The sequence below is a fragment of the Lepidochelys kempii genome, chromosome 8, assembly GCF_965140285.1.
Source record: "Lepidochelys kempii isolate rLepKem1 chromosome 8, rLepKem1.hap1, whole genome shotgun sequence".
NCBI classification, from domain to species: Eukaryota; Metazoa; Chordata; order Testudines; family Cheloniidae; genus Lepidochelys; species Lepidochelys kempii.
In genome coordinates, this window is record NC_136387.1 from 10,961,486 (window position 1) to 10,976,490 (window position 15,005).

The 15,005-nt window shown below is 40.4% G+C and overlaps 1 protein-coding gene across 1 annotated transcript in view; it reads left to right on the forward strand.

The window, feature by feature from the left end:
- The window catches only part of TRPC7 (transient receptor potential cation channel subfamily C member 7), a 126,479-nt gene that overhangs the window by 91,610 nt on the left and 19,864 nt on the right, over positions 1 to 15,005 (forward strand). The window contains exons 6-7 of the mRNA XM_073358081.2: positions 1,304 to 1,537; positions 6,251 to 6,515. Coding sequence (XP_073214182.1) covers positions 1,304 to 1,537; positions 6,251 to 6,515 — 499 coding nt within the window. The remainder of the gene's footprint in view (positions 1 to 1,303; positions 1,538 to 6,250; positions 6,516 to 15,005) is intronic.

A 15,005-nucleotide genomic window follows, 5' to 3' on the forward strand; every position in this document is an offset into this window, starting at 1 on the left:
GGTTGCCCGCCACTGGTCTATACATACCTACATGGGGAACAAATATTTACTAATGGGCTCTTCAATCTAGTCGTGAAAGGTGTAACACAATCCAATGGCTGGAAGTTGAAGCTAGATAAATTCAGACTGGAAATAAGGTGTACATTTTTGACAGTGAGGATTTTTGACTGGAACAATTTACCAAGAGTTGTGGTGGAATCTCCATCACTGATGCTTTTTAAATCAAGATTGGATGCTTTTCTAAAAGATCTGCTCTAGGAATTATTTTGGGGAAGTTCTACGAGCTGTGTTATTCAGGAGGTCAGACTACTATATGATCACATTGGTCCCTTCTGGCATCACAACCTATGAATTTATAAAATGAGCTGACCACACACCCCCATCTCTTCCCACCAACCCTCCCCCTCCCAAAAAAGCTGAGATGAACAATTCAGTCCCATCTCTAATTCAGAATTGATGCATGATGGTAATAACTGCCCCAATTCCATCTGAAGATCAAAGCAAAGACTCGTGTGAGTTATGGATCAGAGTTCCATGTGGATGAGCATTCCAACATACAGAAGTTTATCTGAACTTATAAATTTAATAAGAAGTCTCATGGAGAACGGACTTACTCATGAGATATCTAGCACTTACTGTTGCTCGTCACACTAGAATTAACTTTCTCACATTATTATGACAGGTTCTGCTTCCCTTTCCAACCTGGAACCTGTACAAAGCTACAACAATGTGGGTTTTTTTTCCTTTTTGTGTGGGGATGGGGGGGCAGGAGGGAAATTCAAAGGAAACTTCCAGAAGGTTGGGTTTGTGTTCATTTTAGGAATGGGAAAAGGTCTGGTAATTCATAACTTTTCCCAAACAGTTGGATGAGACTTAATTCCATTCGTATACTGTGAGAGGGATTTTCTAAAGTTCTCAGTGCTCTCCTGACTCTGCTCCAACTGAAGTCAGTATGTGTTTTATCATTTCCTTCAACAGGAGCCAAGTTAGGTCAGTACTGAAAATTTCGGACAATTCTACCCTATATGGACATGGAACACTTTTAGGTACCAGACTGTATCTTTTTCAAAGTTGGCATTTTTTAAAGAACAAGCTTAAGAAAATATGCTCTAAACCAGTTACTCTGAGAAAATTCATTCCCTTTGGTAGTTGGGGAACATTACAGTTTGAAATTATTTGTTTTAAACCTGCAAATCCTCATTATCCCAAGATCTCATTCCATTTCCAACTACATCTGTTCGAAAGCCAATAGAGCAAAGAATTTGATGTCTAAATATCCTATATAAATATGTCTTTCCTTCAGGTATGATATGGTCAGAATGCAAAGAAATCTGGGAAGAGGGACCACGCGAATATGTCATGCATCTTTGGAACCTGCTGGATTTTGGGATGCTATCTATCTTTGTGGCATCGTTCACTGCAAGGTTCATGGCCTTTCTCAAAGCAACTGAAGCCCAACAATATGTAGACCAGTACGTTCAGGATGATGACCTCAGTAATGTCACCCTTCCCCCTGAAATTGCTTACTTCACTTATGGTAAGATGATTTGGAGGATTAATGCTTCCCATTCTTTCAGGCGAGTGTGTGCGGCAATGCAGAAAGCAGAGGCTTGCTTCTTTTTTTTTTTTCTTTCATTCATGAAGTTTTTCCAAATTAAAGCTGGTTCTTCTTCTTAGACCTATCAGTTGCAGCCATCTTGGTAAACCGCTAACCTAAGCTAAGAGGAACTGAGACCTAAGCTCCTCTCAGTCTCTGAACATGTACTGAGACCAGACTCAGTCGTATCATATGTTGCAAAAATAACCCCAAGCAACTAATAATCATGAAACCAGAAGGGACTAGAATATAATTTAAATGACATATAAAGGAATCTGCTCTATTTTTCCAATATAAGAGGCACGCTGTGCTAACAAATGTGTGAGCTGGCAGCTTTATGGTCTTATCATTTGGAAGGTGGAACTCCAACTGAAGTCACGGAAAGTCTACATATGAAAAGATGCAAGGACTGGGCTTTTAGTATAAGAAAAGGAACCACCTATTTGTAACAGTTTGTATGAAAAAAGCTTCCTGTTTACTTTGAGTTGTTGTGGCCATGCCTGCATATGTCTTTGATCTTATTCTGGATAAGTTAATATAGTTTATATCACTCCCATCAGTAGGTGATTAGATATGGAACATCAGAATAGTCATATTGCAAGCCTCCATTTAACAACTTTAGGTTACATATTCCGCTCTTAAGAAAAAAAAAGCAGAGGAGGAAGCAAGAAAGTGCATTCAGAAGAGGATACAATTAACAAAATACTGTGCAAGAGTTTCCTTTGCTTTCATTCTTCAGTGACTATTTATGAGAACAGGCCAATATTTCCACATCCGAGAAACAATCTCTTGTCAAAAAGAAAAGGAGTACTAGTGGCACCTTAGAGACTAACCAATTTATTTGAGCATAAGCTTTCGTGAGCTACAATATGGAGGGTAACCTCTGATCTCCTCAGTTGTACATTGCATTTCTGTACAGACTCGTATCCAATAAAACCTTATGAATGATTTGCTGCCCAGAAAAGGAGCTAAATCCTTAACAAATATTATCTATAACAATGTTTGACCAGTTGTAATAGAAAAGATGCATGCAACAATAAAATTATTCTTTAACTTCTCAAATGTAGGTTTTGAATATTTGGGGGGCAATCATCAAAGGCACAAAGGGGAGTTAGTAGCCCAACTCTTACTGACTTGCAATAGGAGTTGGCCACCTAAATTGTGCTATGCGTGAAATCCTAGCCCCACTGAAGTCAGTGCACATTTTACCATTGATTTCACGGGGTCAGGATTCCACCTTTACTGCTTTGGAAATATTCACCTTGGAGTCTTCTTTTTTCTAAATAATAATGAGAACAGCTGTAATATGCACTTGACAAAATATTTCCTAGGATTCAAATGGCCCTTCCTTGGGTTTGAAAAATGAATGAAAGCTTTGCACTTAGGTTAGGGCTTGGATACACAGCATGGGGACAAGCCCCCACTTTCCTACCAAAGTTAGAATTACCTGCCTAAAAATAACCCAAATCACTAATGGAAAAATGGATCAGATCCTCAGCTGGTGTAAATCAGGATAACTTCCTGCATTGAAGTCAGCTAATTTACAACAGCAAAAAGTTCTAGCCCTGTGTGCACAGTCATAACATTTACAAATAATTGCATTTTCAAACACAATATTTGGAGATAAACTTCTCTCTCACTCACCGTAGAAAATTGGATGACGCCTGAAATTGTTACATTCCGTTTTTCTTTCTGGTTTGCTGCCGGAATATTGTAAAAAAGTCTTTTGTTATATGGTGAGGAGCTCCATCTTGTGGAAGCTTTTTATCATTTACAAACCTTCTGTCATTTTTACCCTTGGAAGAACCTGTAGAAAAAATGTCAGGGCTGGGGGAGAAGGGAGGAATTTTCCAGTTAATAACCTTTGGCTGATATTTAATCCAAATAGATTTTCTCACTGTGCTTGAAGAAGGATCTTTTATATTTTATATATACACATACATACCAGGGAGGTTTCTATATAGTTTATCCATCCACAGATTATTATTTACCCAGCACTTTTAGGAAGAGCTTTACAGAAAACCATGATTTTCCCAGGCTATGTGTTTTCAATTTTCACCACGTAATATGAACATAAATTTAACAAAAACTATAAACAACAAAATTTTAAATAACGTGCGATAATCAAAAGCTTTTTAATACCTGAAGTTCTCTTTTAATTTGTTTGTTATGACAGAAACTTTTGTGGTTTATATTTTTATAATACACATACAATTATTGTACATTTTTTAAAGTAATTATAAGGATCAAGTGATTAGTCATAACATTTCGAGCTGTAGTGTTTGATGATAGAGGTTGCATGCAAAATGGGTGTTAGTTGCTTCGTGGTAAATTGCAGTGCGACGTCTAGATGTTGTTTTTCTTGCAATTTTGTATTATGCAGTCTTGTAAAATGAAGTGAAATACCCTGTGCAAAAACAATTTAATTATTGTATATGTACAATTAAGTTTAAGTGCATCTTTTTACGTTCGGCTACTGTTTTGATCCTCATGCCATATGCCTTACTTAAGGAGTTTGATACAGAACTATCTATTCTCACCTGGAAATTTTGAAAAAAAAATCTAATCACTACATTTATTTATTTTGCCTGGGGAGATGAACAAACTTGGATGATTTGCTTCTTACTTGGTGGTTGTTGTTAATTATATGACTATCCAACTTTGAAAAAGAACAAAACCTCAGAAAACCACTTGCTTCTGCTTTTCAATGGAAACTAAAGGTGTTAAAATATTTTCTAAATCTAGGTTTCAGAGTAACAGCCATGTTAGTCTGTATGCGCAAAAAGAAAAGGAGTACTTGTGGCACCTTAGAGACTAACCAATTTATTTGAGCATAAGCTTTCGTGAGCTACAGCTCACTTCATCGGATATATACTGTGGAAAATACAGAAGATGTTTTCATACACACAAACCATGAAAAAATGGGTGTTTATCACTACAAAAGGTTTTCTCTCCTCCCACCCCACTCTTCTGCTGGTAATAGCTTATCTAAAGTGATCACTCTCCTTACAATGTGTATGATAATCAAGGTGGGCCATTTCCAGCACAAATCCAGGTGAATTACGCAAGGTAACCTATTTCCTCTTGTTCGCGCCACCCCGCGCGAGAGAGAAAACCTGGATTTGTGCTGGAAATGGCCCACCTTGATTATCATACACATTGTAAGGAGAGTGATGAAGTGAGCTGTAGCTCACGAAAGCTTATGCTCAAATAAATTGGTTAGTCTCTAAGGTGCCACAAGTACTCCTTTTCTTTTTTCTAAATCTATTATCTCAAGTAAACACTAGAGAAATAAAGCTCATTGTTTTTTTTTTTCTCCAACATCAGAACTGTTTACTGCAGTGTGATTAGATAATATATATTTTCCTTTCAATTTCTTTTAAAAAAATCTACAGGTGAAATCTTGGCCTTATTGAAATCAATGACAAAAATTCCCATTGACTTCAATGGGGCCAGTATTTTGCCCTGCTAATTCTTGGTTCCAGAGTAATATATTTGTATTAAAAGTTAGTTATTTTAATTTCTGAAATTTGGTTAATACGGTAACAACTGGTTGTAAACTGATATAGAACAAACTATAAACTAATCTGAAAACATTCCCTCCACCACTCCTAATATTGACTAAACATAAACAGGCACTTAAAAATGTAGCCAGCCTTTTGCTTTAAGTTCAGAACTGAACTTTACAGATATGCTGCAGGGAATACTCTGCTTCTTTTCATATCATCTGGGTTCATGCAAATAATACTCAACTTTATTCCTATGTCTTTAAATATGGTACATGTTTTAGTTTTGGGTCAGACGCCTTGTATTCAATGATGAGTCTCAGTTCATGCAAAAGAACATCTAGATACTCATATTCAAAGCATATTCAACAGGTAGATTAGAAAACTGATTTGTATGCGTATAGTATCAGCAAGGAACTTGTTAAAAATTGTCAGATTTTTTAAATTAAAAACGTTAACACAATAAAGATGTATTAAAAGGTTTGGTGGTTCAATTGGCTTTATCTGAACAAATCCAAACCTCTTTGGTCTAATCTCATGAGGACTGGTTTTGCCACGGGCTGTTTAGTCCGTGCAGGTTACGTTACATTTTGTGTCTCTATAGGGTTATAGATAGCGACTGTGAAAAAACGGGACATGGGGTGGGGGGTAATAGGTGCCTTTATAAGGAAAAAGTCCCCCAAAATGGGACTGTCCCTTTAAAAATGGGACAGGTGGTCACCCTATGTATTTATATGGAGCTGTTAATTCAATAATTAAAAGCTGGAAATTTTCCCATCAGTGTGATTCTGATCCACAATGACAAAATTCCCATTGACATCAGTTGGAGCAGGAGACAATGGTGCACTGGACTGGGAGTCAGGGAATCTGGGTGCTGATTCCCAGTTCTGCCCCTGACTGCCAGTGTTCCTTGGGTAAATCACAGCAAACTTCCTGAGCCTCAGTTTCTCTAGCTGAAAAATGTGGCTAATCATTCCTATTCATCTTTGTACAGCACAGTGAGACCTGCAGATTACTAGTAGATGCCTACACATTTCCTACCAGTCCTGGCCAGAACTGAGACCCTGGACCTATTTTATGGGTCATTTATATTTATCTTTCTAACATTTGTCTCTTACTAATACCTTATATATGTGTATTGTTTCAGCCAGGAACAAGTGGCTTCCCTCGGACCCTCAGATCATATCAGAAGGACTATATGCAATAGCTGTGGTACTCAGCTTCTCCCGCATTGCTTACATTCTTCCAGCCAATGAAAGCTTTGGCCCTCTTCAGATCTCTTTGGGAAGGACTGTGAAGGATATCTTCAAATTCATGGTCATCTTCATCATGGTGTTTGTTGCCTTCATGATTGGAATGTTCAACCTTTATTCTTACTACCTTGGTGCAAAATATAACCCAGCATTTACAACGTGAGTACCTAGGAAAAGGAGGCTATGTAGATTATAGTTCTAGACCTAGCAGGATCCCTTTCTGGGCTGCCTCATAAGTAACCTGCATGCCTTCTGCAACTCATGTCGTTTGCACTGTATTGCTGCCGTGTTTAATTATTCCAAGTGGTGAAGAGGGCTCTAACTGCATGAGTCCATTAGAGCCAATGAAAGGTGCATGGCTAAAACCTGGTGCGATGTTTAATAAGCAGAAAGAACCCTCCAGCCAAGCCCTTTTTTCTTTTTCTTTTTCTTTTTTTCTGTTCCCCTAAATCCAATCCTCTCTGACCCACCCAGTCACTCAGTTCCTCCCCTCTTCCTCAGGATGCTTTTCCTTTGTATTTTATCTCCCTCAATGCACTACAAGGCCTGTTTTGGCTCCCCAAGTCCCCTTAACTTCACCTTATATTTATGGTGGGGGCCCACTGAGTCTACCAGTCTCTGCTAAGCCAGTTACTGCTAAGCTTGCAGGCTTTAAAATTTCAGAGTCAGAGGTGCCTCAGAATTTATTGCAGACTTCTGACATTCTTGCCTCGGTTGCTGTTTGCCTGGGAGAGCTGCACCTTGGGCTACTGCTTCAATTGATTGGGGAGGTTCAGACTTCGGCTGGGAGACCAGTAGGTACAGCCTCCAGTTTTGATGTCATAACCCAGGTCTCTTTCAAAGAGTGTGCAGTCAGCAAAAAAGGAAACCCAATAACTCAGAATCTGTTATTTCTAGGGTAAAACACAAGCAGGAAAATGTTTTTTTGAGGTGAGTGGAAAGAGCAGAGGAAATTTTCATAAAATTGACAGCAGTGAAAAAGAAATCCCTTTGTATTTTTACCTTTAAGAAGAACAGTCAATACAGCAGGCCGTGTTGCATTTGTGATCAGTGCAGAAGGGCTTAAACACCTAATTATCATTCAAAAGCTACTTCTACCAAAGTGTATGTAAAATGATGAAGCAGTAAAATTGCACATGTTTTGCATCAGTAATTTCACACCTGCATGTGGCTGCTATGCAAGGCAACATGTATCTGAAGAACCAAGTATTTAAAAAGTGCTATTGATGCATTTAAAAAAAAAAACAATAAATAAATAACGGTGGGGAATATAAGACAGGGAGCTCTACATTCTCTAAATCAAGTGCATTTCTCAGTAGAGAACACCGTGAAGACATGCATAATATCCTGCCAGCATATAGGCAAGATACAAGGAAAGATGCAAACTAGGTTGCTCGTGATCTCCCTCTGGTGCCCATCCAATAAATCAACAACCTCGAGAAGCTGGAGGTTGTCTGCACTTTGTGGTTGTTTGCTGTATATATTGTATTACAACTGCTTGAATATTGCAACAAATCATTCCTCATATAATGTCCTTGAGCGGCTCTACAGTATGTGCAATGCGTGAATAATAGGACTATAAGTGAGAAGTGGTTCCTCAAAATATGCCTGACTTTATTCAGGCTAAGCTAAGATGTTTGATATCACACCGCTTATTTGGAGACTAGATATGTGGTAACCAACTAGTATTCCTGTATGCCAGAATCTAGTAACTGTGGGCTCTGTATTCCTATCAGCATCAAAAATAGCAGGAAGAGAAACAGTGTTTGGAAAACACCACAGGAGAGAACGCACTGAGTTTCTAAAAGATACCCCTTTGGAAGGGTTTGGAGCCTCTTGGAGGCAGTAGGAAGTGCAAACTAGAAACCTTATGGATCCACACAGGACTCCATGCCCAACCCCATACATACTGGGGTGCAAGGAGAGCTGCCTCTCCACACTTGTCTCCGGGCACACATCATCAGCATGGATCCCTCCGGAGTTGTGCTGCTATTCGCTTCCCTAGCCATATACCCTTGAGGCAGAAAGTACAGAGTGGGAGTTCATGTTTCAACTCGGGTTAGTTCCCTGGTGCACTTCCCCTCGGAGATGGCCACGTTATTCCCCAGGTCTGCCCTGACAGGCCCCCAAAGACATGCAATGAAATGCTCACATAGCAGGTGTTTTGCCATTGACTTCAGTGGGGACAGGATTTCATCCATAAGAACATACATACTGGGTCAGACCAAAGGTCCATCTAGCCCAGTATCCTGTCTTCCAACAGTGGTCAATGCCAGGTGTCCCAGAGGGAATGAACAGAACGGGTATCATCAAGTTGGGGGGAGGGATAGCTCAGTGGTTTGAGCATTGGCCTGCTAAACCCAGGGTTGTGAGTTCAATCCTTGAGGGGGCCATTTAGGGAACTGGGGCAAAAATTGGGGATTGGTCCTGCTTTGAGCAGGGGGTTGGACTAGATGACCTCCTGAGCTCCCTTCCAACTCTGATATTCTATGATTGATTCTATGAAGTGATCCATCCCCTATCACCCATTCCCAGAATCTGGCAAACAGGGGCTAGGGGCACCATCCCTGCTCTTCCTGGCTAATAGCCATTGATGGACCTATCCTCCATGAATTTATCTAGTTCTTTTTTGAACCCTGTTGATAGTCTTGGCCTTCACAACATCCTCTGGCAAGGAGTTCCATGGGTTGACTGTGTATTGTGTGAAAAAATACTTCCTTTTGTTTGTTTTAAACCTGCTGCCTATTAATTTCATTTGGTGACCCCTAGTTCTTGTGTTATGAGGAATAAATAACACTTTATTATTTACCTCCTCCACACCAGTCATGATTTTATAGACCTCTATCATATCCCCCCTTAGTCGTCTCTTTTCCAATCTGAAAAGTTCCAGTCTTATTAATCTCTCCTCATACGGCAGCTGTTCCATACCCCATGGAGTTTGAACAGTGAGCGTAGGAACAGATGGGATTAAATTGGCTCCCAAGGAGGAGAGGCAGTTTATCACAGTTGTCCCATTGTTCCCTCAGAAAAGTTCTGGGGCCAGTCCACCCCTGCTTGTGCTCCCATCTGTGACTCAAGACAGAGGAGAGTCGGAGGAACGCAATATAATGTTTCCCCCTTGTAGGTCTAACCTAGGGGTCTCAAACACACAGCCCGCAGTGTTATTTGCTGTGGCCCACTAAGCTCCCCGCCTCCCTGGAGTTATTTCCTGCGGCTGTCAAGCTCCCCTCACCCGCTGCCCCCCCCCTCAGAGGGCCATGTCCCTGCTCCTCTGCCTACCTTCAGGCGCTTCCCGCCGCCAAACAGCTGTTTGGTGGTGCTTAGCGCTTTCCAGGGAGGAGGGGGGAGGAGCAGGGAGCCGCGCACTCAGGGGAGGAGGCAGAGAAGAGGCAGGGCCAGGGCGGGGATTTGGGGAAGGGGTTGGAATAGGGACAGGGAGGGAGTGGAGTTGCGGTGGGGACTTTGGGGAAGAGGTTGGAATGGGGGTGGGGAAGAGGCGGGGTGGGGTGGGGCCTCATGGAAGGGGTTGAGTGGGGGCGGGGGCAGAGGGGGCCTTTTGTATCTTTATATGAAAAGGTTCCTGTCATGCGGCCCTCGGGCCAATGTACTAGTCCTCACCTGGCCCTCGTGGTGATTTGAGTTGAAGATCCCTGGTCTAACCTAATGATGCCACTTTAAGACAACCCCTGAAGTGACATTTAGTTAAGTAAATGTTTAAGTAAGTTGATACTGAAGCACTAACCCTAAGTCAAAGTAAACAGGACCTGGCATTTTGATGTGGTGTTCATATACTATATGACACAATGGATGGAGGAATGCTGCTGTTAGCCCCAGTGTGAGGAAATGACCTTCCCAACTTAGTTTCTGTCTCATAGGAACTACAGATTCTTTCCAACGTATAGCATCCAGCTGTATTACTCCACTGTGTAGCATAACATATGCTTTATAAATCAGAGTTTAAACTTCCTAATCAAAGAAAATATGCCTCCCAGTGTTCTTCTGTTGCCTCACGATACATTTTAATGGAGGGATTTCCAGGACTGGCTGCAAATACATTTCTCTGTTTCTGATAACAAGGTAAAAGAAAACTGAGTATGTAGAAGGTGACATATTAATCATACAAATAGAAGACTATGCCCTTGAAGTTCAGGAATTAATCAGTGGCTGAGTCAATAGCTCCCCTGCCTGCCTGGTGGAATAACAACCAACAGTTATGGTTCTCCATTGGTGCATGTTTCCAAAATAGTTGGCTAATGAATTTTAGGCCATCTCTGATGCAATATCATTGTGTATCATTTCTATTTACTGACAAGCTTAACTAACCATGAGGTTCTCATTATAAACCTTGCAGCATGTATTGTCACTTGAATGATGAACAAGGCTTGATTGAAATGGTGACTATTCCCTAGAGTAAAAATTACTTCCAGTTGTAAAGGTTGCAGGATCAAGTTGTAACAAGGGAGCATGGGTGGTTGGGAGATACCTGCCCAAAGGGGAAATACAATGCTCTTCTTTCTTAAGTCCAGATCCTCTGGAGATTCCAAATACTAGATGCTCATCTATCTGCCCTGTAATGAGTTGGTATTGTTAGTAAACACCTATCTGAAGAACCCAAATAAGCCATGTAAGAATTTGGAAGAGAAGTCAAAACTCAAATTAGGGTGTAAAAGTACCAGGTTACTAATTTAGGACAGCAGGTTCTTTACGAGCAGAGTAGAGGTATGTGCTGTCTGAACATCTGACAATGCCACTGGAAGTAGCGCGTTGGCACTTTTGGCCTGGATCCCACAACCTGATCCATTCAGAGAGAATGTCCCCATGATGAATCCCCCTGGTGCTCCGCACAGGCTAAAACGTGCCCCAGAGCAGGTCAGATTGCAGGGATTCTGTTATCTTGCCCAGCAAATTTCAATTCGCACTGTTAGGGAAATTCACATCGGTGAACATTCCTCCAACTTTGTTCCTAATGCTGTTCACAGTTAGTAAGAGTAGATTTCCAGGTTTCCCATTGCTGTTTCAGATTATTTTAATACCCTGGAGTGTGAAATGTGTGCTTAGTAAGGGAGGTGTGCAGTCTTTTTTTACATAATGCATATACCGTACAGCTCAGGGATTAACATTCATCTTAGACCATTTTCAGACACTTTCACAAAGCTGGAAATCTTATGGTGTTAAGTCATAAACATATGTTGTTAATTTACACATATCAAGAATACATTAGCATAGGGGCAACTATGTATCACATAGACTTTTCCTTCAATATTTTACTGAGCTGTCAGTGAGTTCTGGGCAGAATATGGTGGGCATTCACAAATGGCACTAAGTGACTCATGAAGATGGGGAGGAACAAATTATTGCAGCTGGGCAACTACTTGAAACAGCTGCTGTGAAAACTCACCTGGGAAAAACAAACATTTTTCCCCCTTTTGCTGTGTTCATAACCCTTGTGTGGTTGATGTGCAAATATTTCTTCAAATGCACTTATAGGTAGGGAAAATAGAGGATTTTAAGTGAATATAATAGAACATTTACAAAAAGCAAATTTTGAACTTGAAAATGCAATTGCTTGGTCTGGAAACTGATTCTAAGGGATTCTGGGTGCAGTTCACCCAGTCATGAAATAGAAAAAGAACCACATGGTCTGCAGATCAGATCAAAACGAACCTATTTCTCTGTCTTTTTGTTCTCTGTTTGTATGGGGCTGAGCACAATGGGATCCTAGTCCATGACTGTGGCTCCTAGGCATTACTGTAATAGTAATGATAATTCAATGGGAGTTGGATTATCCACAATGAATTGCTTAACAGATCAAGAACTATTCAGTGATATTATTCAGTGAATGATGCATACATGTGAGAAAATCATAAGCTTCTCGTGGGCAATTTGTAAGCATCAAAAATAAATTAAATTTGTCAAAAAAGGACTATGAATTATTTGCTTATCTCTACTAATTATTGTGCTTAGTGAATATCCAGAGTGACTCCAGTGCTCCCCTTCTTGTGTGTTACTGCACTTTTCAAACCACATGTTCAGTTTTGTTGGTCTTGTACTCTAAAGAACAGTGCATTCTAAACCATTGACTACATCAGTGGTTTATGAATCAGAAGTAGCATACAAAGGGTGCTCTTGTCTCTGAAATGTGCATACTCCTTTTGCAGAAGGAACAAAGTGTATGCTACTCCTGCTTAATTTTAGACTGCTAAATACAGAGTCTGTTTAGCTAACTGTATAATTGCAAAATAGTTTTAAAAACGCTTAATTTTCCCCCTTTTCAGAATTTTCATTGCAGTTGCTGCAGATCATAGTTATGTTTATCTGTTCATTTTTTATGCTGTATACTGAACACAGTTGTTGAAACAGTCCATAATTGAGAGCATGATATATAAACAAAATTGAAATGGAAGCAGGACTGATTGCATTCATACTGCATTCTGCATCACAAATCAGGTTTAAGCCTAGGGTTTTGTCTTCCCCCCACCTCCTAAAGAGAAATTCAGTTCATTCAGTTTCATCATTATTTGGAGACTTTTCATTAAAACACAACATTTTATATAATATTGACTGTATTTCATGTTGGAGGAGCTAAGCACTTTCTACTCATGGGGAAGAGCTCAGTCTGAAAGGATGCCTTGAGCTTTCTTAACCAGGAGAGGAATACTGCAGGAGAGATTTATATGAAACCCCTCTGATGGAAAGAACAATAATGCTTAATCAAAGTCAGCATGCAACTAACATATTCTATGGATTCTAGTCTCCCCTTGATGCAAAAGCATAAAATTCTATTTAGCTTTCATTGAAATAATGTGTGCACCAATGTTCCCTCTAATTTTTGACAGGCCATGTGCGCAAAACATTTCTTCTGTGCAAATTTTTGACAGGCTGTGTGTGCAAATTTTTGTGCTTCTGTGCAAATTTTTGTGCACATGGTGTTTTGCCGCGTGCACGGGGTTTAGGATCTGTGGGACGTGCACACGCACACAGTTTAGAGGGAATAGTGGTGTGCACTGAGGGGAGAATAACCCCAGTGCATTGAAGTATATATTGAAACACATTAAAACAGGGGAGATAATATAGCGAAGGATAGTCGTTACAGCAATAGACAGGAAATCAGCTCTCTCTAGGTTTCAGATTCTGCTTCAGGCCATGACCATGTAAATTTGTGTAAATCACTACATTTCCCTTCTGTAAGGAGGACAAAACACCTACTCCCTCACAGGGCTCGGCTCTTGGACTTTGTTAGTTTCTGTCAGTGAAGCATATTCAGATCACTGATCAAAGGCAATATAGAAAGTCAGAGTATTATTCTGTTTAACTTCAGATATTGGATTAAAACTCTTCTTTAAATAGTCTCTCCATTGCTTCTTTTAACACTTTCAGCTACTGGCAGGAAGAACTTGTGTTTCAACTCATGTATCAAAGACATAAACCAGAATTGGATCTTAACTAGAGTAGAATTAAAACTTTAAAATACCATCCTATTTTTAAGCACCTACATCACAGTATCTGAGTGCATCAGATTTCTCATGTACTTATCCTGTGAGGTAGGGGCACACCTATTTTATAGATAGGGAACTGAGGCACCAAATAATTGAAGGCCAGATTTTCAAAGTGTAGGAGCCTGGTGATGCAGGCAGACACCTAGTGGGATTTTCAAAATTGGCTAAACAGATTAGGCTTCTAACTCCCATCGATTTCAATAGGTTTGGATTCAAAACAGTGAAATCAATGGAAATTAGGAGCCCAAACGCTTAGGCACTTTTGAAAATTCCAATGGGCACCTAAAGTCTTTAGGCACCTAAATCTGAGTCTTTAGGCACCTAAAGACCTTTGAAAATCTGGCCCTAAATGCATTTCCGAAGGCCACACCGGAAATCTGTGGCAAAGCAGAGAAATGAACAAGAGTCTCCCAGTTCTCAGGCTAGCACAATAACCACTGGATCTTTTTTACTGTCATTTTCATTCCGCAATTTCTTGCAGCCTAGTACTTTTGGGGACAGTTGTGTAGCTAGGTTACAGAAGTCAGGTGTGCTTCTTCCAGGCTTTGTAAGTAGAATGACTCCAGTCAGTATCTTTTATGACTTCGAAAATGTTTTAATCATGACAAGTGAGCTAGACATTAAGCCAGAAGCACAGAGAGCCTTGGTGCGGTATGGCGGGAATGGTGTTTTCAGTGCTTTTGCTTTGAAGGAGGTTGTAAGAACACTCCCTCAAGTTGCGTGCCGCCTATACTTGCGAACACACACACACACACACCCCCAATTCACCAGCTTCCGCTCCGTTATTACTAGCTGAGCCAAGGGGATCAACTGCACTAATAATTTGCCCTTTGTTGGATCTGCTTCTTTCAGCCCTGAATCTCTCTCCCGAAATGTAGGCCCCATAACAAGAGGGCTTTAAACACATGGAGTGATGGAAGGAACGAAAGAATACATGAGAAATGCAAACATAAATCTGGACCAAAACCCTGGATCTAAACACACCTGAACTCAGAGATATTCAGAATCTGGGTCCCCACTTCCCTTTTCCAGTGACTTGCTGCCAATATTTTAACTACAGGCACTGATAAAAATAACGTTCACCAGATGCTGTGCTAAGGCCGAGGAGCCATACGGTTAGGCAGCATCCTGAAAGGGAGTGAACATGACAGAC